This window comes from Sceloporus occidentalis, unplaced genomic scaffold (genome assembly GCF_023333645.1).
Source record: "Sceloporus occidentalis isolate IW3139 unplaced genomic scaffold, rSceOcc1.0.p SCAF_89, whole genome shotgun sequence".
Lineage (NCBI taxonomy): Eukaryota > Metazoa > Chordata > Lepidosauria > Squamata > Phrynosomatidae > Sceloporus > Sceloporus occidentalis.
Window position 1 is genome coordinate 1,230,594 of NW_028317069.1, and position 26,021 is coordinate 1,256,614.

General features: G+C 38.8%; 1 protein-coding gene across 1 annotated transcript in view; it reads right to left on the bottom strand.

The window, feature by feature from the left end:
• Positions 1 to 485: 485 nt before the first annotated feature.
• Positions 486 to 26,021, bottom strand: part of LOC149284671 (mitochondrial 2-oxodicarboxylate carrier-like) — a 94,994-nt gene continuing 69,458 nt past the window's right edge. Inside the window, exons 3-10 of the mRNA XM_089496302.1 lie at positions 25,307 to 25,390; positions 19,542 to 19,608; positions 15,848 to 15,907; positions 15,490 to 15,597; positions 13,789 to 13,953; positions 2,641 to 2,822; positions 1,705 to 1,757; positions 486 to 547 (exon numbers count right to left, since the gene is read on the bottom strand). Of these exons, the coding sequence (XP_089352428.1) occupies positions 486 to 547; positions 1,705 to 1,757; positions 2,641 to 2,822; positions 13,789 to 13,953; positions 15,490 to 15,597; positions 15,848 to 15,907; positions 19,542 to 19,608; positions 25,307 to 25,390 (781 nt within the window). The remainder of the gene's footprint in view (positions 548 to 1,704; positions 1,758 to 2,640; positions 2,823 to 13,788; positions 13,954 to 15,489; positions 15,598 to 15,847; positions 15,908 to 19,541; positions 19,609 to 25,306; positions 25,391 to 26,021) is intronic.

Sequence of the window (26,021 nt, forward strand, 5' to 3'; positions counted from 1 at the left end):
AGTGATATTCAGCCAAAGGCCATGGAGCATCTTAAAGTAATGTCCTGGATATCGGAGAAGTATCCGTAGATCTTCATCTGACTGGGCATGGCTAACTAAGACACTTATCTAAAGCTTTAAAGGAAAATAATCCTCAGAACCTACTCTCCAGGTTTCTTAAATACAGAAACCAGGTTTAGCATTTAAGGTTGCATATATATATATATATATATATATATATATATATATATATATATATATATATATATATAGATAGATAATAAGCTGTCCCACACAACTTGATTGAAGCAAATTCATTAGTGTTATTGTCCATCATTCACAATACTGCAAGACAACAGTGGCAGTTTCCAATCAAATCCTTAATCGGCATTAAAACGTTCAAGTGGATAATTTGGCTTCTCTTAGTTTCCATAATCCCTGAACCATCTCGGACTAAATGAATTAATAAATCTAGAAGACGAAAAACTCCATCTCTTCATCATGGGTCACCAGTGCTTCTGGAGCCAGGCATAAGAATATTCATACACTAACAGCATTACTGCGCCCCCTGCAACAAAACGGGGATTTTAGATTAATTTGGGAATGTTGCTATGGTACTCTCTCCCCAAACAGTAAATATTGATGGGAGAATGGAGCTCAATCAACTTGAGTAACACTAAAGACGAGGTCATAGAGGCAGGTTGAAGAGTAGGTCGTGGTGCATTCTGGAACTGGGGTAGATTAAAAGCGAATCACAGACAGGACCATTAGCACATACAATTATTATCCATGTACTATGATCACTGGATACGATCCCAAAACACATTCATTGCAGTTTTTCCTTCCCACTTGCCGTATTTTGCCACGTTTTGTGCTTTCCACAACAGTTTTTGTGCTTCAGTCACCTTAGCCACCCGGTAAATACATTTTCCCGCATGATGATACTTTAGCCAAAAATATTTCCAGTAATACTTCTTGTCACACAGAATTTTCAATTTCCCCAATATATATTTATATACACACAGTTTAAATACATTTTATTCATGACTGTAGTTGAGCGAGTTGGCTGTGTATTGTTTCCCGCATTATCATGAGCGCCATATTTGTTATACTTAAACTGCATTTAAGAAGGAAAAAATTACAAAACTTGTGAAAAGATTAAATATAACTTAGAAGACATTCACCAAAATGAAGACATGTGTGGGTGCAGCAAGTTAACAGAAATTGCCATTTAAGGAGCATTAGGACTTTGTATTGTATTGGGAAACGAACCATAAAAGAAGAAAAAAATGTATTTATCACATAGCGAAATAATAAAATTGTGCTCAGTTCATTCATGCCATCATTAGATAGAAATATAGTGTGTCATAGCAGATCAGACCCATTCTTCCCATCGAGTCTGCCTATGTTCCTGATGTAAAGACAATAAGGTGCCAAAGGTTCACAGATAACAGTTACAACAGAGTGATACTTGTTCTATTAGCCAGCGAGATAAAGCAAATATTAATATGAGTTACAATCAAAATATCAACCTTGAAATCAGTCTAAACACCTACCTTGACTCCAAATGCACAGGTTAAGCAGCTAGAGTAGAGCGAATATATTCAACACCATGGTCGGTGCATATTTTTTTATTGATTTCACAATGATTGTAGTGTAAATAATAACTGCTAATAGCAATCTACCATATCAAAATTCTAGGATAAGTGAGTTAAAATGATTTACCAGGTCCAAGCCGCATGACCTTAGGAAGAAGACCTTTGTACAAAGCCAGGTAGCTGCAAGATAAAACAGTCAGTGATTCGGTGATCTGAGTAATGAAAACCTGAACATTATAACGTTTTTTACAGACAAAACAACTGGGGTCCAATACGGAGGCGTTTATTCAGTAAAGATTTCGGGAGAGTTGTAGATTCAGCGTCTTTGCTTCACAACAGAGTATGACTGTCTAGCCCCAATGAGCTTCTGCTGTAGAAAAAGCTTGGTCGGTCCTGTATAATGTATAGTGAAATAAAGTGAGATTTCTCCAAAATCTCCTCGCCCATTGAATTATACATTATACAGGACCAGCTAATGCCTTCTTGCTGGAAAACCTATCAGTGTTGGTCCTTCAGTGAAGTGAACCTCTTCTGCAAACTCTCCCTTTAGTGAATAAACTGCAAAGATACATAAAGATCCCTTTACTAAGAACCCTGCTCCCCTGAAAGCATGTTAGATGCATAAAACAGCCCTCCAGGAACAACGGTAGGAGCTAATATAAGTATATATGACTAATCCTTGATAATTATGACATTAAATAAAGTATTAAAAGTGAACTATTAAACTGCAATATTGGCAGAATATATATATCTGGGCAATGCTTGCTCCCAAATTATATATATCTAGGGATTTTGTGCATCACATGTGTGGCTTTCATTGTAATAATTCAGTTAAGCAAATATTTGTGGAGCAAATGATAAAAGTAGGATAGAATTAAGTTTTGGAGGAAGCAAAAAACGTATAATGTATATATATATAATATATATGATAAAGGAACATGATATAAAGTATACAAGGCTGGGTTGATATCTAGAAAACAGCGAGAAACAGCCTAACCATTTCATATAAATATAGTTATAAATCAGGATTAGTAAAGTTTTTAAAGGCATTATGTAACGATACCCTTCTTCCTGATAAACTGTAATAATCGTCTTCCAACAGCTTCTATATTTAATCACGCCAGGTTCTGGTTGTGGCCCCTGAATTCGACTTTTTGCTACATCGAAAGGGATGTTAATGACAGATGCCAGTGTCCCCGAGGCCAGACCGATGGAAAACTTCCTTAAAAACTCCAGCGTAGCATCCTGTAAAGACAGCAACAAAACAAACATTCTAATAAAGTATCAAGATTCCAAATGGACTCAACAATCCAAACGTTGCAAAGTTCAGTCCTCTCGTAATACAATTTTAGAGGATGATTTTTTTTTATTTTTTTTTAATCAGCACCTCTGTACATAACATACAACTTTCCCAAGGCAAAACCAGCCCTAGGTTTGACCGGCCTTCACACTCACGTTAATCCAGACCTACTTTCAGAGGATAAATATATCTCCTCTTTGCCCCAACCTGTGCTTTCCGCTGGGAGCAATATCGTTACTAAGAACTTTTACGTCTGGCCTTGGTGTTTTGCTAATGCCGTGTTTTCCTGCTTGCGCTGGTGGGTTGGGGTGGGGGGGGGGATTGGTGTTTTTTTTGCTCTGAGTCTGATATGTGGGTTTAGGAGGATTCTGGGTAATGTGCCTTTAATCAGCAACCTGGCACTCAGCACAATGGGCTCCTTGCAGAGAGATGCTAGAGGATTTCCGTGCGTTGCTACGTTCCTTCCCCGACAATCCCATTGGCTCTGTTTTCGCACATGGTCCAAATCGCCTGCGGGCACATTTCCTCACACAGGATTCATAAATACAGTCCATAACGAGACTCTGGTTTCGGCATATGGGGATGATTTGTGTAATTGGCCTTTACAATGTACTTAGTATTACTGTATCAAAACACAAGAAACCCAAGTACTCTATTAGCTAATTGGCCAGAATATTTTACAAATGACAGCAATCCCTGCACCAGGAAGCTCACTAAAAATGTGTATGTGTCCGCAAGACCCCCAAATGCTAAATTAAATAAAGGAGGGGGGAAAAAAAAATAATTAAACACACGCACACACGCTCGCACAAGGCTGTCGCTGGCCTGCAGGTTTTTTCCACATTTCTCAGATGTCGCAGATCTGTCAGCAGGAAATGTTCTCCTACAACTAAAATAACAAGCCCGCTGTGGTAATGTACTGCAGGGCCGTGGCCTTGAATTAAATAGCTTTTAGCGACTGCAGGAGTTAGGATACCCCGATTTAAAAGGAGAAGGGAAAGCCCTCGGATATTCAACACAATATCTGCAACAATTTGTATTTTAAGCTTCTTTACGCGCAATTAAACATTTTAAAAGCACCAAACTACAATTCTGTGCAATAGGGAATGTGTCGGATATTTAAAGACACTGCGAGAGATTTGTAAAGGTGGGATGTTATAAAAGAGCATCCAAAATAAGGGAATTAAATGTTTTATTTACAAACAAAGATCCTAAAAGTCATTTATAAAAAGTGCTTTGCTCCCAAAATGAGAACCCACCTCGACCAACAAAAATCAAACAGGTGATGTGACTTCACGATGGCCATTTCCAGTGTACCTTATCCAATAGCTATTTGTACACCTCAAAGTATTTTTCTTTTCTACTTCTTCATGGAAGTAGAAGAATGTGTAGTAACTTCTATACACATTCTGCTGTTTCTAGAAACATCATTGTGGCTTTTAGGGTTGAAGAACCCTGCGATACCCCCATACCCAGCAAACATTCTGAGCTGGGAGGAAAGAGGGACACCAGGGGAGGAAAGAGGGACAAGGGGAATCTGGGTCCCTCCTAAACAGTGACTCTTGGGAAGTAATCTTCTATAATTGGCTATATTTACTCAGATAATGCCAGCAACATCACTAATGTCTCAAAAGCAAATTGAACATAATTCTTGGTGACAAAAAACTAATTGTGAATCATGGAGTAGCCCTGGTAAGCGAATAATCATGTTAATATTTTCTTCTTCACGCACCAAGCAATGTAAAGACTGAAAAACTAAATTCTATAAAAAAATAAAAAAATAAACTTTATAAAGTAACAAAAAGGAGCTCTTAAATGTTTTCAGATCCAAAATGTATGTACACACGTCAACAAGATGACATGCCAAGATTTTTTTGGTTTTTGTTTATTTAACTTGTTGACTGATATTTCGTGTTGATGCAGAAACTCATCTAATACCATAGAAAGTTATTACAGAGGGGGGAAAAAGTTCAAAGAAGATAATTATTTAGGCAGTGGTGATTAAACAGACTATTATTGTAGTTGGTGAGTCTCCAGCATACGCACCAGGAAATACTCATTTAGGAAATTATTGATAATGGATGTTAAAGGAAAATATTTGCATTACAGAAACTTTAAAGTCATAGGATGTGTTTGGGTGTTAAAGGGTTTTTACTTTTTTTTTGTTTAAATTGTTTTTAATGGATGAGTGGCCATCTTGGGTTTTGTCCAGTTGCACTGGCATGGGTTGTAGAGATTTTTGTACCAACTGGCTTATAGTGTTTAAAGGGCCCCCCTTCAATGTAATATGTGGATCAAAAATGACCACCACATTTCCAAGGGAAATTTAAGTTTCACAAAATGAAATAGTAATTCAAAATAAGTTGTAGATGCACGGTATCAATTTCAATGGAGATGGTGGGGTCTGATACGGACTGAGTCAGTTGAAGAAAGTCAAATGCAATTTGGATGCGTCTGAGGTGGATGTAGCAGCAAGAAGTTGGTGTCCACTAAGCTGCTCTCAAGTTCTCAAGAAAACTTGTGTTCACGCGTCTTCTGTGGCCCACTATGGACTTGGTGTGGAACGCTACAGGTCCCTAAAATTAGTAGAACCCACTCACGGGAATAATGGGTCATTTTCAAGATTGGTTTTGTGGGTCCAACAGGTGGAATTTGTCTTCCATGTTTCTTATAGACAGACTTTACTAAGTAGGTACTTGATCCCATTACACATTGCTTACTGGGGTCCACCATGCAGAAAATGCGTATTTGCAAAACCATTTTCATGATTATCCATACTTGATACGATGTCAGGCTACTTTATGGAATGATCTTGGATATTCTTCTCAGAAGCAATTTCAGATCCTTTTACTGGTAAATTAAAGTATGATGAAAAAAGTATAATTTGCTTAAAAAAATGTTTTTATAACCAACAGGTAGGATTAATTCATCTGGTGCAGGAGATCTAGGCTCTTACCATGCATGTGTGGGCAGCCATGTGTGACCACGGAATGACCGCTGATTGCATATGCAAATTCGTAATTATGTTTCCAGATGTGAGACGCATAATGTATGCACTGATTAAACAATGCTAACAAATAAAATATAAATTATATTAAAACACCGATTTGTTTTTTCAATAGTTCCAGATGAAGACCTGCCTTGATCACCTAGCAATATAACCCAGGCGAAGCGATGGAACCAGGTCATAAACATTATGAGAAAGCATTAGGAAGTATCAACACTAGATTACATGATGGACTTTGCATCTTATATATCAGGGAGTATTTTGAGGGCTAAACATGGACAACTTGGTCTGCAAGTGTTGTGTCCGATTCCCTCCCGCTGCTACCTACAACCATAGTGGATTAAAAAAGCTTCCTTCATCTCTCCGCAGTAACGCAGGCAGGAAACGACCCCGCTGCGCTAAATTAAATCTGTGAAAAAAAGAAATAGGCCGAGCAAAATTAATATCGGCTGCTGGTAATGTTCTCTTACTGCACAAAAAGGCATCAAAAGGTTAACCCTCAGATACATAGCGGCTATATGTATTGGCTAACTCAGCATGCAGTTTGTGGCTAATGCCAAGATTGGTTAGGCTGAACACATGCATTAATATTAAACTAATCTCATATACTATAAATAATGCTAAACATAGAAAGAATGAACGAGTCCTCGTTTTAGATTCAGGATAGCTTTAAGGCTATGCCAAGTATGTTTAAATTCCCTCACTGTATTAACCCCTTCTGCTGGGAGGTTTTTCCACTGATCTACAGCCATCTCGGTAAAGTTAAACGTCCTTACGTTACATCTAAGCCTCTGACCCTCTATTTTTAGACTATGACCTCAAAGCGTTCATCGAAATGTCAGAAGGTTAGAACAGAATATTTCCCCCAGCTTGGGTCAACAAGGGTTAAAAGACTAGTCACAGTAAGTGGCTGCTCTGATCGTGGAGACAGATGGGCGGCCGGTGCCGGTTTTTATGGTGTTTCAGAGGCTGGAGGGTTTATGGTAAACAGAACCTGGGGTTTAGCTTCTCTATGGTCTGTTGAGATCGACTGAGCATATGAAAAACGATTCAGCATTTGCTAACTTCCAAGTCACACATGCCGATCCCATCAGTGCCGCCCCCCGGCTCAAAGACTTTTATTGTTTTTGGCAAAAATGACCTGCAAACAGCTTTAATTGGGATGCAAATTTAATGCCCAGTTTAAGACTGCTGACAGCTTGATGCTCGCATGGTCCTTTCGGCATCTGGAAGTTTATGCTGCTTATGATACGGCGGCCGCTAAGTGTGAAGCAGAAACGTTCCTGGACGCATGTTTCTGACAGCACTTCTTGGAAGTGATATACATTGTGGTTTCCCTCCTGGGATCCAGATCACAATGGGCTGCTAGGCAGCGAGCTCTGCAGTGGAGCTTATATACGCATTCTTGCTAGAGATATAAAAAAAAAAATGGTCTTTCCGAACATCCAAACGGTTAAACGGCACTCCAACAACCTTACGTGTTCCCTCGTAGTGACCCTGCGGTGGAGAATCCACAAAAAAGCCTAACATGCACTAAAGCTTGACTTGTTTCTCCGCAACAATATGAAGCTGGTGCGAAGGCTACGCATACTTACCCACAAGCTATTCATTGTTTAAGACATTATAATATGTGCTGGGACACATATCGCAATGGCAGATAAGGACCAATTGGCCCACTACTCTACCAGTTGTGAAACCTTTTGGTTTTAACCTTATGTACCTGTTTTGTGGGATTAACATTTCATTCATTTGCTGTGCCCGTGTTTTATTTTGTCAGATATTTCATGACCACCAATAAAGTCATTTAAAATCCAATTACAGAAGGGTACTACTGTCACAATTGGAAAGCAAATATTTTGGAGGAAGACAGTTCTAAGGTATCAAGTGAGGCTAAGGTATCAATGGCCAAGCGAGAATCAGCCCGAGATCACTGTTAGGGATGTTTGTATAGCTGGGAGTCAACACGGGTTTGAGCCCAAGTTTTACCTCTGCCCCAACTCAGTAATAGGATGGAAGCGGGCCGCTTATGCCTTGTGGCACGCTGAACAGTCAACTCATCCTCCTCCAGAACTCAATCGCTTTAACTAGAAATGTCTAGAAGGTAGGCTTGCCTAACCTGCAACTTGTTATGCATTAACCTTGCCAGGGAGATAAAATATCAAGCTTGTTCAACATTCAAATGTTCCCCTAAACGTAATGGAGTAAATCGGCCACCAAATATACGAAAGCTGTTCCGTAAAAAAAAACCCAGAAGAAAGCCAACGCCTATATTAAGCTGCTCATTGACATGGAGATTTTTGGAACCCCGAGAGGCAATCTGAAGTGGTACCAGTAAAAGAAACGTTACAATAACGCACGATAAACAATCGGAAAGGACAGTGTAGCAAAGAAACAAAATGCGGAATGCTAGGGAGGAACCACATGGACGAAAATGTCAAAAACAGATTATAAAGATACATATTTACATTAATTGGCTTGGTCATTTGACCCTTACAGTACATATGTTTCCCTGAAAACAGAATTGGCAGGAGTCATTTTAACGGCGTATCGTACAGTAGGTGTAGGTGTACAGGGGCCCTTTATCACTCCCACTACTCCAGTGTTCCAATGGCCCTTTATTACTCCCATTACTCCAGTGTTCCAATGGCCCTTTATCACTCCCATTACTCCAGTGTTCCAATGGCCCTTTATCACTCCCACTACTCCAGTGTTCCAATGGCCCTTTATCACTCCCATTACTCCAGTGTTCCAATGGCCCTTTATTACTCCCATTACTGCAGTGTTCCAATGGCCCTTTATCACTCCCATTACTCCAGTGTTCCAGTGGCACATTGTGTTCGCTAATCCAAGTTTAAAAGGCTAGTTGATTGTTGAAAACACTTTTGCTATTATGTTACAAACCAGAAAACAGCTACGTGACCCCAAACTTCTCAACGATAATGTATATATTGCATGTAGCATTCCCATCCTCCTCATGTTTTTGATTCACTGACCTGAGAAGCTCCCACAATCCTGTCTCCATCACTGATGGCCCTCTCCAAGCAGTCTCACACAGCAGGTCCATGCTTGCTCAGTGGACAGCAACAAAACAAATGAAGCTTGTTCTTGTTTCCCATAACCCTCACTGCTGTATCGAGAAGGATTAATACGTACTTAAACCTTCTTTATTATTCAGAGTGCTACTCAAATATTTTCAGCTAAATTATTTGTGGGTGAAGGTGGAGTAAACTTTCCGAGGCTGTATCACACGTTCTAACCAAACCTCTCAGACAATATGCTAAAGAACCAGGAAAACAGATTCACTCACTGTTCAGGAATTTCATGCCTGGGAATCCAGTATTGTATTTAGGATTGTATACACTGCAGATTCCTGTAATCCTGACTGTTTATAGGCTTGTGTTACGAGGCAACCAAATACCGCCTTGATGTATGTAACGGCAAAACTGAACACTGGTCCTTTTCTTAGAATGATTCTTTCCATATTCTCCTGAATGTCAGGACAGTAATAGAAGCTATATTTTGTCAGGTGAGATTTTATCTTTTTTTTCTACAAATGTTTTTAATGTAAGGCCAAAGTCCAAAACAAACTGATGAGCAAAGAGGGAGAAACAGCTGTTTTTGAATGGGTCCCTGTAGGCTTTGCATTTCCTTTCCCAGGCTATACTCCAGTATGGAGTACCTATCACAAGTCAACCCATATGGAGACCGTGTCACATGAATGGGTGAACTACCAAGTGTTGACCAATATGAGGGTAGCACATGAAATGACTCCGAATCTCACTGCATCCATCTCCATTCTAGCAATCTTAGTGCAAGACAATAACTGGATTCATCTCATGCACGTCAAGCCAATGAAGTTGGTCAAATGTTCAAACTCTCTAACAGAAGTTTCCTAGTAATTAAATTATAATTGAATGTTCTCCATTCAACATCAAGTACAAGGTATTCTTTCAAAATAGCATTTTATTGGAAGTACACAGCTTAAGAGTGGTCTCAGATTGTTCATTTGTGCTTTATTTACATCTGTTCGTCAAGGACCACTAATGGTCTGGTGTTCCTATAGTATTGGTGTCTCCAACCTTTGACACACACAAGCATTTTTTGGCATATTCCTTGTTTTTAAATTATTTTTAGTTGTGTTAGGACACCTCTCCCATCAGATATGGAGCATGTTGAATTCTTAGGGTGAGGGGGCCAGAGCAGACAAGCCAGCTATGGAGTAGTTGGTAAGCCACCTATTGGAACCCTGTTATGGTAGAAACATCTATTAGACCTGGTCCGTTAGTGATATTTGAAGGTTGTTTTGAGAGTCACAGCAGAATTTTCTTTAAAATATGAAAAAAACTATTCTTGCTTCACTTTCAATAACTAGGGTCTTTTTATCACACCGATTAACACTTTAGAGTCACTGGGGCGAGCAAAATCCTTAAGTATTCAAAATGAGTTACAAATGTTCCTATGAAGCTATTATGAAGTCTGTGAAAATATATAGTTTCTTATGCTAATGGCAGGTTTAGTTGCCAAATCAGTTTCTATGAAGTCCTTACTATGACTAAAAAGAATGTGTACATTTATCTTCAGGTGGTTGTGGGTACTTATTAAACATTTGGCTTGGCTCAGGGCTCTTGTTGGCAGAGGTTACTCGGTTATGTGTAAGCATTGCCAAAGGTTCATGACACTTTCCCAGGAGGGTGGAGGTTCATCGGTTAACTGCTGGCTTCAACCTCTAGTTGACCTGTGGTACGTTTTGTGCCTTTTTACGACATACAAGCTTTTCGATAATGGTATGCACATCTATACAAATGGAAATGGAAATTAAATTAATAAAAACAGACAAAAATATTAATCAAAAAGGATAGAAGGATTAAAGGTGGGCGAGCTGGCGTAAACTGGAGCCAAACATCGGGCTAGGTCTAGTTTTTCATGAGACAAGCTGGCTACGATGACTTCCCAACCTGACCTCTGCCAGAAAAGACAACTGAGAGTCTACTAGTGGTGAGATTTTTTTTAATTAGTTTTATTGATTATAAGAGCTATATATGTTCTGGGTAGCTCAGTTTTTTTTATATATATTTTGGGGTAACAGGATCGGTTTTGACTCGGCACCTAATTTACGTTCTATTTTCTTATGATTGTGTTCATAAGATGCTGAACTTTAATTATACTAAGAAGGCATATTTACCAAGCCTTTCATGAGTAAATCCTAAATCCACCATGGATTTGTTGCCAATTGCCAATCATTTATAAGAAACAATTGACTAGTTCCATGACAATGAGCATCGGAAAGATGGATAACACATCTGTCACTCATGAAGAGCAGTTCAAATGTTTCAAGCTGAAATAATACGAAGAGGTTTAAAGTAGGAGAATTAGGTTAATCTCTGTGTTGGTTCCGGCTGTCACTCCGAGTGCCAAATTTTTATCAATTGTAATCTTTGGGAGCTTTGTAAAGCAGTAACGTTTCGTTATGAACGTTCTCACACATATATGGTAGTACATATTCATATATACAAAGAGTATGTCGTCGGGTGAAATACGTTTATGTTGGGGGGGGGTTTAAATCTGCAAGAACATTTTTTTTTTACGGATGATACCAATACAGAATCATACATTTTATGGCAAATTTCTGTCCAATTTCCTAACTTGTGTATACCTTCAAAACATGCTTGACTGGGCGAATAAACTGAGAATGGTCAGAAGAGCTTCCATGAGAGTTTTTTTTTACTTCTCTCACTTCACTATTCATTATGAAGGACCAACGCTAATAAGTTTCTCCAGTGTTAATGGCTCAACCAGCCCCATATAATGTATAATTCAATGGGTAGCAAGAGTTTAAAGAAATCTCACTGATTTAACCAGACATGCAGGGCCAGCCAAGCTCTTTTCAAATTGTTTTTTTTTTTTGTATGATTTGTTTTCCTGGTATTTCCCTTTACTAGAAATATAACTTGGCTTACTTACAGGTCTGGCCCCTCTACCATTTTATTTTTAAGAGATAACCCCTGTAAACAAAACACATTTTATAAACCAACTACCTATTTGGAATGGGCGTCTTAAATCAGCTGGGTATTGAGTAAAGGGCGCAAGACTTGCAGAATGTATTTAAAGAATCCATTCTTCATACCAAGGGATGCAGGTGTGTAGCATCTACAGACTAACACACAAGTAATAAAAACACAAAACTCCTTTCATTTTACTTAGAAACCTTTGTAATATAAGTAACTCATTTAACTATTAGAGTCTGACCTCTATATCAGCAATAGCAGTCATTTTAAGCACTTGTCACGTGATTTGTAGAATTCTTGCTAGAATAAACTACCTCCTGCCTTCCTGGTAGATGCTTTGGCTGCTTCTTAAATAGCAAAATAATAATTCTGTGAAGTAGTTACGCAATTGTCGTCCCATAGAAACGATCTCTGCCAAGGTAAATCTACTTTTTATATCAAATATTTCTAAAACAATTGAACTGATTATGTAGTTTTGTTAACCATATTTACTCACTCTGAAAGCTGTGCATGTGAGAGATTCTTAAAGGAATGCTATTATCCATGATCATATAGTATTAGTCAAATATGTTTGTATCTTCTGTCAACTGCTGCAATCCGAGCTCAGCTATTCACTAACATGCATACACTTTACCTTTTCTTAATTTCACCAACAAATCCCAAACCATTGATTTTAATGGGAGCACGTTACTTTCACACAGAACCTTAATATTGAATATTTTGTTGAATGTCCAGCCTCTAAGTTGACAAGAATCGTGCAAATTCTATATAGGGAAAGAATTCTGCGACTGGTCCTCATGGAAACCTTGAGTAGCCTGCATTCAAACAGGGATGTCAACTTACTGGTAGCATCATTATATCCATGTACAATATGAATGAGTTAAGCTCCGGACTGTGTAACCTTGATACTGGAGCAAACGCTGAAAGTTCCCAGATATGAAGAAAATGTCCAAGATTTGGAAATCTTACCAGTCATTGTTTTACCTTAAAGCATCTTATACCCATCATTGGGGGTCCTATGGTTTTGTGTGTACGCCCTAAATCAAGTTACGCGGCCAAAAGACATCAAACCTCCAAAATGTGACTATCTTTAGAAGAACAGGTCATAACAAGTAGGTAGAATCATATACTACATTCATGGGCATCCATTGAGCCCACGATTGAAAGGTAAACTGGATTTGTGAAACGACTGCTCTGTAAACCAATGTGAAAAAGCGTTTTGCGCCCTATCGCTCACATCTCATACTGAAACCTAATATGCAGGAGTGTTCTAACACAAACAGCCCTCATTGAGAAACTGAATTTGTCACACCTAAATACAAACACAGCATTTTTCAAATAGTTTTCAAGACAAATCATCCATTGCAGATATCTAGGACAAGTCCAGGAAAAGGCACCTTGTATGAACAAAAGTCCCTCTGTGAGATGTATGAAGGATATTTTTTATGAGCTATTTAGCACCAGGTCCTTGTATGTCATAGTTGTATAGATTAAGACCATTGCTTGTGCCAATAAAAATTTGAGCTATCAACAACAAGGGATGACTTGTTCCTATTAGCTCGACAAGAGAAATATTGTCCCAGGGATTATATGTTCTATAGATGTTTCTGCTAAAACAATCACGTTACTTCCGTATCTGACTTTGCAACACATTACGAGACATCTTTGCCAATACTTCATGTATTTAATATTTCATACAACGCAGTCGGCAAACAGTTAGCTTTCCAGCCCGATGGCATTCCTAGTTCAGTGATACCTATGGGTCGCTTTCAGACACAATGGACATATTTATAAAAAAAAAAAGGAAGGCTAGCACAAAGTGTGGTGCTAGCACAAAGTGTGGTGCTAGCACAAAGTGTGGTGCTAGCACAAAGTGTGAAAAATATAAACAAACAGTACCTGGTTGACTGGAAATGCGTTCTTCACGTTGAAGTAGAATCCAAAATAAACCATGTTGAAGATTCCATGGCGCCCTAAGGTGGCACTTAGACCTTTGTTAAGTCCTTGCAAACCAATGCCTTCTGTTCGGATGACGTGTCGAGCCTGAGCAAAGGTGGATGGTTGCTGAAGACAAAGAAAGTTTCCTTTTTTCAAATATCTATTGTATTAATGATTTTAATTGATTTTGAATGAAACAATCTAATTTTGAAACCCTTCACTTTTGGAGATGGCAGGTAGAAATCTGTTCTCTTTGATTGCAGACTTTCCTATAATGTATTGTGTCTGTGTCAACTTAGTGGTATATGCCAAGCCGCAGGTGGGAAAAACCCATTAACCTCAGAAGGAGTTAGGAGTCTAGACTAAGATGTCTACCCAGACTTCTGTTCAGTATCACTAATCATTATGTTCTTTCTACCTTTATTTAGATAGCTTCAACAGATTCTGCCGTGCTAAATATGGAGTTATACAGACAAAAGCAAATCCAAGTAAACAGAAGCTGTAAAAAGCCCTGGTCAGAACTTACAACCCACAGACCAAAGAGGACATGCCACCATGAGGCGGACCTGCCGCTTAAAGGCCAGTTGTTGCCTGATGGCATAAGTGAGGTCGATGGCTGGATACGCGCAACCACATGCTAAATTTTTATGCTCGCGTATCATGCTGGCCGTGCACTACAACTAGACATTAATGTTCCGTCATGTGTCTCATCAGGAAGGGAAAACTTGTGCCATAAGACTATCTAGCATTACATTCTATACTATTACCCAAAGATATGACATGACCCAAACAGCATTTCTAACATTTCTGAGAATAAAACAATCCAACTTTTTCATAATCATTTTGCCAGATATACGGTTACAATAAAACTTATTTTAAATGCCCACAACATGGTTATTTAAACCTATAATATATTATTTTCTCAGAAAATGTCTAAATATAAGAAATAAATGTCCCTTTCCACCAAATGTGTGCTATTTTATTTTTGGATCTTGAATGTACTGGAAATATGGAGGAAAAGCTTTTTTCTTAACTCAGTTCAGGTACATTTTCAGGTAATTGAGGCAATGTGTCTGGTTAGGGAGGCTCCGTTCTTTTTCATTTCCATAGACCACTGATGTAGACCATGGCTAGGTTATGCTCGCCACAGAAATTAGAAAGTCAAAGCAGGTTGTCACTTTTGTGGCCAGAACCACGGAAATGCACAGAGGTTTTGACTATGATTAAAATAATTTCTTTTAGGGACAACATTTGTTATTGGATTCAAATTTGCTGTATAGTGAGCAAAATGAGGATGTGAGCGAGCAGGGACAGACTGACAGATTGGGGCGCAAGGCCCAATAAATTACGGAAATAAAGAAACTAAGAGCAGTCAACGTAAGCCATGCAAAGAGAACACAATAATTGATAGCCTCAAGTCATTTGAGAGCAAGAGAGTTTATGACATGAGAACAAGATACATGCAGGTAACCTTCACCTCCTTTCTTAACCACATTGTATCTTTGCAATATAACTTAGAGATGGGTTGGCTTTGTGGCATAACTAATTGAGATATACTGTTAGAACAATCGTATACATTGCTGAATTGTTTTTAAAATGCATCGTATGAATGGTCCCTGGTGAATTCCAACATTTAGTTGGGTAGATATGAATATTTCCTACCTGGGCATACGCATTCCGGTTAGCTTGTAATCCAACCTTTACTACTTCAAAAGGGTTCACCACGACGGCTTCTGTCAAGCCTGATCCCAGCCCAGCAATGGCAAATACCTAAGTAAGGAACATGTGGCTTTAGAGATATTATATAGACATTTTATGGAAATCAATTGAAATTCTATACAACCGAGTATATAAGCCTGAGTATTACATGAAGCAAGTAAATGATGCAAACCTTGTCTTGGGTTAATACTTCCAATACGCTTATAGATTTCACTTTCCATTTCTTAGTTTATTAGGAAAACACTTAATCCGTCTTATTTTATAGAACAGTCCACATTTCAATAAGATAGGTCTGTCTTACCCATGCAGGTGGCAGGGACAGGGGGGTCAGTAGCTTTTTATATTGCTCAAAGGTGAAGAACTGCAAAAGAGAGAAGAGACGTCATGAGAGATGAGCTAAACGGTAACCACATCACTGATGGACATACAATTAGTGCTGCAGGACTTAATTACTAGCTGAACGCAGTGATCAGAGTAATATGGACTAAGAGGGGAATACTGTCCGTTTTTATAATTAATGCAACATTTATAAATGTATACCTTTATAGACTTATCCTACAGCCAAAACTGGATGGTGTAAGATAACCAAACTACAGTTAGTATTTGCAACTTAAGTTGAACCACTAAGTTATTAAATATGATTTATTTAATATATGATTAGAATAATAGCTAAAAAACAAAACACACAAAGGTTTCGGACATAGATATTATACACACTGTGTACAATTCTAACCAACGTGCAGCTATACCATATATCACAGAATATTTTTGAAATGCTCATTGTTCATCACAACTGGTTATTTGTCACTTTTGATATTAGTCAGCGACCGATTACTGTTTACACATGTAATGTCGTCCTTTGGAAAACTTGGAGAAAAAAAAAAATAGGGAAATTACAAAAAATGGCTTTAATAGAAATAATTCAAAAAAACTGAGATATTGGTAGTGTTTTCACTACAAAAGAAGCAAGTAAGATGAATATAACCTTACAGATGTGCGTCTAAGGATAGTACATTGCTATCCATCAACTTCAATTCCTGGATTCCTTTCAGCAAAAATGAATATACAGAATTACAAAACATAATGGGAAGGTATATATGGTTGTTCAATGAAAAATCTAATTGATATTTCATAGTGAAAATTATTCTCTCATTTGTTTTTTTTCATTATCCTAATTACAACACTCATGTTCTATAACTCTGTACAGTGAGGTCATACATAATAAAAGCCTTTTCGAACAGATGTGAATTTATAATCTAAAAGTGAGTATGAAGCTAAATTTGTCTTTCAAAATATTGTCTTGTCTTCCTTTCGGATCAAAAACATCCACAGGGACGTGTGATAAGCTGAACCTGATGAACTTGTGCTCCTTCAATATCAATCACAATTACAATAGGACACACATTTCTTCTCAGAAGAGAAATTGTCCGACTCCTGATTTCTTGCTTTGTTAATGTTGGCTAGTCTATGGTGTTTTCATCACTAATGTTGAACCTTACTGTTACATGAAACACATTCTCAATAAAACAGAGCTAATAATCGTCCTTGCCTCATTCCCACTATAGAACTCTACCTTACAATAAAAAGGTTTCCGTTTCACCAGAAACTATGGCGATTCCATTTGTGTTTAACATGTAACATGTACTGTAAATAGGCAGGCATTTGACAATTCTGTGTGACAGCCAGTTTTAAAACTGTTAATGTGATATTTTGAAAGCATTCCAACGAGACAGGTTGTTCCATCCATCATGAGATGGTGCCTTCCTGCACTCTGGCCAACCAAGGTGGCTTGTCTAAGGGTACCTTGAGAGGAAACAGTGTCTAGAAAGAAGGTAGGAGTTCAGAGTGGAAATCAAGGCTGGTGTTCAGAAGACCAGCCACGGTTAAGAACAGAGATAAACGACAGGTCTGAGGACAAGAAAGGTCAAGTCTGAACGTAGGAGGCCAAAGCAACCGACCACCCAACAGATGGGAGACAAGTTTGAGTTGCTGGTCAACCACAATGCAAACACCACAGCCTCGCCAAATTCTGTCCAGATACAAGCAACCTCTCTTTGTATTGAGAATATAAGGTAGAGAGCTTCTAATTAAATACAAATTCTATATTGATCTTAAAAACCAAATATTCTATTAAAAAAAAAAATTAACTATTTTAAAAGTTGTACATCTTCTCACCATGTGTCACATGAATATAAAATTAACCACCCTACAGTCAGAGAGGGCACTTCAAAAAAATCTTTCAACTGGATTTTTTTTCTCTGAGTGCACCTTTAAAGCTTGTTTTGCCTTTCTAGAGTTCTGCGCGTTGATTGATTCCTGCTCATGTGGACATGCTAGTGCCGAGATCTTCCTCCAAAAAGAAATTCTACAGACGTCAGTGTGTAAACATGAAGCACTTAAAACTCATAGTTCTCAGAATGTGTCCACAAGGGAAGCAAAGCAGGGGTCAGGCTGCCACCTGCAACAGATAACTTATTGATTGTTTCAGATTGACAACTAAAACTCACCTGAAAAATAGATTTTTACATATTTGGGATCAAGTATGGCCATTAAAATACTATCCCGGTTATAGGATTGCAGCTAATCAATAAAACAGTCTGCACATTTACTCTGATGTTTTATTTTAGCGATCCAAGACTATTACGCCATTCTTCTTTTTTCTTTGGTGTTTTATTGAGCTCTTTATTAAATACATTTCAATTCTCCCGATTCTTAAACTGGATTGTAAAGGGTCTTAATTTCATGTTCATAATCACCCAGGAAAACAAACATTTGTAGGGCTAAGAAAATCTGGATACTCCATGGCCAGGTTTGTTTTTTTATTATTATTTCTTATTTAGATTTTTTCTCAATTATTTCCATCAAAATCATTGTAAATTAATGATGGAAAGGGGAAGCAGTAACTTGTGACATCATTAATAAAAATGGTAACTGTTCACAATACAAATAGTAAACTTTCAATAGCCGATTACCTGATTATATCAGATATGAGCCTAATCATTTGGTAGAACAGCACATACTTACGACCTGTAGGCCATATGCCTTTGATCTGCACTTTGTAAAAATCAGAGTTCATCACTATTCATTGTGAAGTGTCAACACTAGCAGGTTGATCCAATATGTATATCATAATATACAATATTATGTATAGGTCAATAGGGGAGCAGAATTATACGGGGCCAGCCAAGCTCTTCCTGCAGCAGAAGCTCTCTGAGGTTGGACCTTCATAATATTTAGGGAAGCCAAGGAACTGAAACTCAACTCTCCCTTTAGTGAATAGACCCCCGAGGCTACGACACTGCGCACAGTATTACACTTCAGCCTCAGGAACGAATAGGTTAATCTAATCTATTTTATTGAAAGGATCCAAGACATTTGTACAGTTCTCGCAATACGCACAGAGCTGCCAAATGTTCTGATTTGCTTCCCATGGTATTTTCAACGTTATGTAAATAGCACAGGTAAAGTAAAGCTTTGCATGACATGTAAATAATAGAATTTGTTTTACAGAACAGGAGACGAATTTCTAGTTTCCTTTTTATTTAACAAACGGATCTGATGCTCCGGTCAGGGGTCAAGGGGGCTCGATGACAATTTCTAACGCTAGACTTTTTTTTTTTTAATTACTTCACTGAATTTTTTTTCTTAAAAAAATTAAATATATATGCATCGGTATATATCTGTTTAGGTGTACAAGTTCATTGTGAAGGCTGAGGATGATGTCAGTCGTAATGCACAAATAATTGTTTTTTTTTTTGTTTTGTTTTTTTTTTACAAGTAAATCATTGTGTTGCCTGCGAGGTGTTTATACATGTCAGGCGGAGTAATCTTGTTGGCCCGTGTAATCCTTGTGGGTTTATATTTTCATAACATTGGAAAGCGAGCAATAACCGCACGGTCATGAGAATCTAACGCGTCCCAGGAAGATATCTGGGTAAATAGCGTAGAACAATAAAAACAATGGGTTATTTATCGCCCAGAATGGTCATACCTACCTTCACTGCCCGTTTCGGGGTCTCTGCCAAGATGGGAGGAAGTATCCCTTTGTAGAAACCAAGCAACCTGCAAACAGACAAGAACATAAAGGAAAGTGACAGTCAATGGGATTATGTCTTCACACATGAATGGACGTTAACGGTATATGTTAAGCAGAGGCAGGGGTTAGGTGTAAAACCCATGGAGGACAGTGGTTTTATTGTATCCCGCAGATCTAGTGGTAGATTTATCACACCTTTTCACTTTTGCTGTGGATTTCTCTTTCCTGTGCATAATATGCCAGTATTTTACCAATCCTATACAATGAATGTGTTGTTCAAAGGCATATTAAAGACTTAAACAAAAATAACCCCTTCGCTTTTTGCCATTGGGGTAAACAACCCAGTTGTATAGAGAGAGTATACACAAAGGCCATTGGCATGCTGGTTTGGTTACTATGCTTGGCATTAAAATGAGGCAGGCAACACAAAATATGGCATATTATGTATTAAGACCAGACTTATCTGGTATTGAAATGGCTACATTCTTTGAAACAGAGGGTAAATACGGGAAGGTAAAACAAATGGATGACATGTTGAAGCAGGGGGACAGAGATAGACTCCAACAAAACACTGTATTGAAGCTGTCAAAAGGACCATTGGAGAGGGTTGGGTTCTGGACAGTTCTACAAACACACGCTGTTATAAGATTACTTAATATGAAAAAGAAATGCACGTCAGTAGAAGATACAGAACATTTACTACAATAAGAAATCTCCCTCTACCAGATTCTGGACAGGTTTGCCTAGTGTGATGTCACATTGTACAGAAAATTCTGATGTCACCCACTGATGAGCACAGAGTTTACTTCTCTGGTACACTGGCCCTTTGTAACGGGGCAGAAGTCAGATAGGGTAAATACAATTTTGAGGCAATTACTAAGACGCATGTTGTAATATAAAGATCATGGTATCATCATAAAAACAATACTATTTGGACAACAGCCCTCAAGGGCCAAAGCCAACATTTTCAGAATATATTAGCATAAGGTTTTCTTCAAAATATGTTTGGATTGTATGTATAAATTATAAAGTCTCTCTGCAACAAGTTCAATATTTTATCCTTAATATGTTTTAAGGATATTCTAGAATTTTAATAAATAAGCGACCACCCTCCCCATAACAATACAATGAGGATGATACACTGGGCAGAACTTGGCGTGTACAGCTGTGGGGCTATTAAAGCCCATTTATTTCAGTATTGTCCAGGTCTGATGACAGATAGACGATAGGGGGCTGGGGCGACCGACAGGGGGGAGTGCCGTCTTCCCAGGTGCGCTGTTTGCTCTGCGACGCTCTGATGCTTGCCCCTTTTCTTCTGCATCCGACCCTAATGGGCCTCTGCCATTTTGCGGCTGCTGTTTGCATTGGTTCAAGTTACTGCTACTTTCTGCTAACGAGCCCGCATCCTGTACACCCCCCCCGCAGTCAACAGGCAACGGAGGGGGCGCATGTAAAGAAAATAAAGACAGACAATATATTTTCATTGTCAGGTCGTAGCTTAATGTAGGGTGACTTGAAAGGTGCGGTACAATTAGTTAATGTAATGGAGGCACACAAGATTCTTCTTTGTCAGGTGTAATGACAAATTATAAGTGGGTGTCGAGGGACTAAGATACAAAAGGAATTTGGAACCCGATCGCTCATGTTGGTTATTCTTCACATTCTTTTTACAGTCAGTGGTCTGAAATCTCTATCAATATGGTTGTTTTTTTTTTTATTGATCACTGGAGCTGAAAGAGTGAAGGAATTGAGATATGCTTGTGAACGGCTTAAAGACTGTAGACTGCTCTCCCATATTCTCCCTCTCCTGCACAAATCGTTGGCTCTATATAAACATTAAATGGATCAAAAATCCAGAGCAGACGGGGTTAATGTTGTAAATGACTACTGTAGCTGGAAACAGATGATTTTTAATGGAATATCTTCATAGGCGGACAGAGGCCCTTTATCACTCCCATCATGGTGTTCCAAATCCGGAAAATCGACCCGTTCTGGAAAGCAGAAGCCGAGCAAGAACAATGTACGAAGAAGCTCGGCCCTCACATTCACCTCCCGGTCTGCTTTGTCCTCATGTCACTGAACTGTCTGTCCACACCCGCTGCTCACACTAACCCAACGCCTTCTCACCGCTATTACCACTGTTGACACAATAAATCTTGCACTACCCAGCTTTACCTGCATTAGAAATATTTGCTTGCTTTCACAAAAAAGAACAAATGCTTCTGTTGAAAAGCTGGCAGGGGAGATAGCTTCTTCCTGTTAATTCATTGATATTGCCAGAGAACACAATTTCCAGGGCAAAGATGGATATGTATCCTGGCTTCCTGCCCTTATACTTGGGTGGATGGTCAGATAATTAACCTTTTATTGCAAATGGACAACAGTGTTTGCGCAAGCAAAACAATAGAAGGTTAAACAAAAAATGCACTTGAATTTAACTGCTGCAATGTATGGTTAGGAACCGGGTGAGCGCAGCGAGTTATAAGAACAGGGTCACGATGCTTATGTGCGCACACAACCGTCGTACATAGGCTCACATGTGTTGCACTCCCCATGGAGGCTGGTTTTGCTCAATAATGAAAGCCGGCAGCGCACAAGGACACAGACACCCCAATCCGAGACAATATCACTAGAAAAAATCTGTGGTGAGTATATTAATATGCATGTGAAATAATAAATAATAATAATAATAATGAACATTAGAGCAGCTGTCCTTCTCCCCCATGGTCCAGTTCATCAGTGGCTGGAGAAGGCTCCCATTTAAACAAACATGCACGCTCACTAAGCCAGCACTGGAGATGACAAGTGCAAGGAAGTGTATTTGGGGAAAGCATCTCCTGCAAAGCATTTAGTTGGATGTGTTTTAAGGTAAAAATGCATTTTGGGGGGTTCTGCACAATCACCAAATGCATTTGCAAGAGGAACACGAAACTTAGTGCATATGGTGGCGGTTGTGTCCCTTAAGCACTGATAAGTTAAACATGCCGAGTGTGAACCACTCAAGATTGTGTTCCCATGAATTTGCTGCCGAAGATTTTCACACGATATTTGAAGTTAAACTCAACATTTATCAGTTGATGAAAATTATTTGCTGGAAGAGCAAAACAAATACATGAATTTACCACAGGGGTAAAGCAACATCAAAAGAATCATCGGAAAACACAAGTGTACTGGCATTATTGGCCATAGCACATTGGATGTAATGAGCTTCAGCTGTGGCAACAACCTGCACTCACATCAGTAACAAGTTTCCCTTTGATGTTATCAGGTGCACTGTCGTTTCGATGTAGAAGCAACGCAATGTGGAATCAGCTGTGCCGTGATTACGAGACATGCACACTTAACGTTTACATGCATCTCAACATGAAATCCTCGCTTATTAGTATGCAAGCTTTATCATCATGCAAAAATTCTGGATTTTAGGCAGGTCTCCCATGTTTAATTTTACAGTAATATAAGAGTGAAGCTTCCCCAAAGTAGGTTTGGTTTTGGGTTTTTTTTGACCATTTTGCTCAAAGTATTCAAATTCCTAAATATTGCCTGTGGGACCGAGCTACAGCAATTACCTGTACTACAAAAACTTAAATCTAGATCGGATTTAGAAAAGAGTCCACTTCTCTATGTCTATGGTTCTACCAACTCTACCCACATTCAAAGAATGGCACAATAACTTTTGGAACAAAATCATATTGTCTGTTGGCCAAGTAAGAGGTGTGACCAAGAAGACAATTACAGGCCAATACAGCCCAAATCAGGATGTGTAGTCAACCCAGGTATAATAATTAAAATACTTTGTGGTTCAGATGTTGTATATGGGCCAGCAGTGGTGTAAATACCCATTTCTTTGGAGCAAGGAGATAAGGGGACTGGCAATGACCAGTGGGGACATGTTGGCTTCCACCATATAGTTAAACCCAATTGCCCATTAAAAATCATTTATTAACTGTGAAAAATATAATCGTGACTGCAATCAGTACAATTTTACTTTCTTTTTAGATTCAGTAATACTTTTTGAATCACTCACTGACACTGCACATAGTAAGATCTGGGAGTAGAAACCATTAGTGGCACGAAGAAGGCAAACCGATGGAAAGTATGAAAGGAAAGTTTTAAAACCATCTGATCCCTGAGAGTATTTGCAAACGTCTAAAGGCCGGAGCCCAGATTTGTCGGCTAATCCTCCGTACAAACATTTGCCCCAATAAACATTCAATCTGTTAATGCTAGCCATAAACCTGTCAGCCCTTCATAAACAGACTACCACGAGCAGCTTAACTTTTTCGGTGGCTGTCAATTCAAACCCGGACCCTAAAACTCCTACAGCCAGAACAAAAATCCTGGAATGGCCTCTCCCTGCGAAACCATCTCACGCAGACCTTTCTTCCCACAGAGAGACAACTGCTGCTGACATGGCACAAGGGTTGCAGGTCACCGTCTTACTGCACATTGTCACGTCTATTGTCGGTGACCGCAAATGGCAGTACATAGATCTAGCTTCTTCGTTTGGTACACACTCTTCAAAATGTATAACACAATATAATGGCTTCAGTTTCTTCTTATCCAATGTAAGGATAAGAAGCAAGTAGGTCAACATCTACTGCTTTTCTGCTCCACTCCAGCCCTCCATGTTAACTGTATGTCGAAGTCCCTTCTCCACTATTTGACATGTAGTACATCTACCCCTTGCTGGTAGATCAAGTAAATATTTCAATACTACCAACACAGAAGGTTCACTTGTCGATGCCACCTTATTTCAATACAACACTCCTCATCGTATAATATTACTTGCCATTGTGAGTACCAAGTTCATGGACTACTGAAGCCGGATATTGTCTAAGTCTGAACTGACTTCAGGATTTGACTATATTGAATCTCTACCATTCCAATCTTCTTTTGATCGAATTCTAAACAAATGCCAGTAAAATATGTTGTCTGAATAAAGGGATACCATCTCTGTTACCCGGATCATGTATCAGGTTGGAAAACCATTAGGACAGAAAGTCTGCGAAAGGATAGATGAAAGGCTGATAGGAGAAGCCTACAAGATAAATTGTGCCATCCTTTTGTCCAGTTGTCTTTTTTGCCTAACTGATCACATTTCTAATTTATCAATAAATTATGTGAAAATATGACGACATTTTATGCGTGATCTTTGGCATTCAAAAACTGGCATGCAACAGCACATTCCTTACAAAGTTAGAGAGCAAACAGTAAAAGAAAAGAAGAAAAAAACAGCTGGCAACCAAATGTATGCAGTCATCTCTGCCTATAGATATATGTTAGCTAATTGTCTGGCAGTAGTTATATTGTATATTATAAAGCATCCTTCGTGTCCTATAAATACACGGTTACTACCAGCTTAATGCAAACTGTATGTCTGGTGCCAGTGAAGTTAGAATTCTATAGAAAGTGTTTTTTAGGACCGTTCTATCACATATCGGGTTGGAGTGCACGACCAGTGCTAACAACGTGCTTTGTAGAACAGCACTTTAATCACACTCAATATTTATCCGGTTATAAAAGGGCTAGAGGCAGGATCCCAGAGTCTAGGTAACCTCTTTACTTCTGGCACCAAGTCGTCTTATTTTATTCTGATCTCTGTGAACGTACCACCTGCTGCATCCAGTTGGCTGCTATCATTTTTTAATTTTACTTACATTAAAGTATGTCTCCGACGCCCCCCCCCCCCAATCAAGAGACATTAGTTTTGTGACTACTACTTACCCCTCGGTACGATAAATCTTCTTGAAGCAGTCCCCCAGGCTTCTGTAACTGGATGGATCAGATTTATCTCTTTGGATCTGAAATCTGAAAATGGTAGGCATTAATATTTGGCTCATGGTAAAGTAACATTAACGCAGGTTATACCTGAACGTTTCTATTTCTAAAGAACAATCAGCTCCTACTGTCCGGGATTGTCTGTCTGTAGGTTGTATGTTATCAATTGCAACCCCAGCTAGGTGTTTAATCAGGGCATCTGGCATGGATGATCGTACAGTCATCACCCGAGGTCAACGCTCTGAATACACTCTAGTATAATAAAATCTGACAATAATAAAAGGTCATGGCACACAACCCTGTAAAACTTTCTATATGTGTAACAGATATGTTGCAAGCCAAGACCCCTTGTAGGAAAACCAAGGGGTCTTGTTTGCCGTGAACCAGTTTGTACAGCAGATATTTGCAGTTGTATAGATTAAAAGGGGATTGTCTCATACAAAAATAATTTTTCTTCTTGAGCATAACCCCGATGCATTGCACAAAAATCTGGTTTTATCACATTTCGTTCCAATAAACTTCCTTTATCTGCAGACCTGGAGGCCGCCATTGTTGTCAGTCTTGTGATATTTTGAGTGACCTTCCATGCTCAAACACCACACTGAGCTGGTGGTTTGTGGCAATGCCAATGAAGTCCATTCTCCATGGATTTCATCAGTCA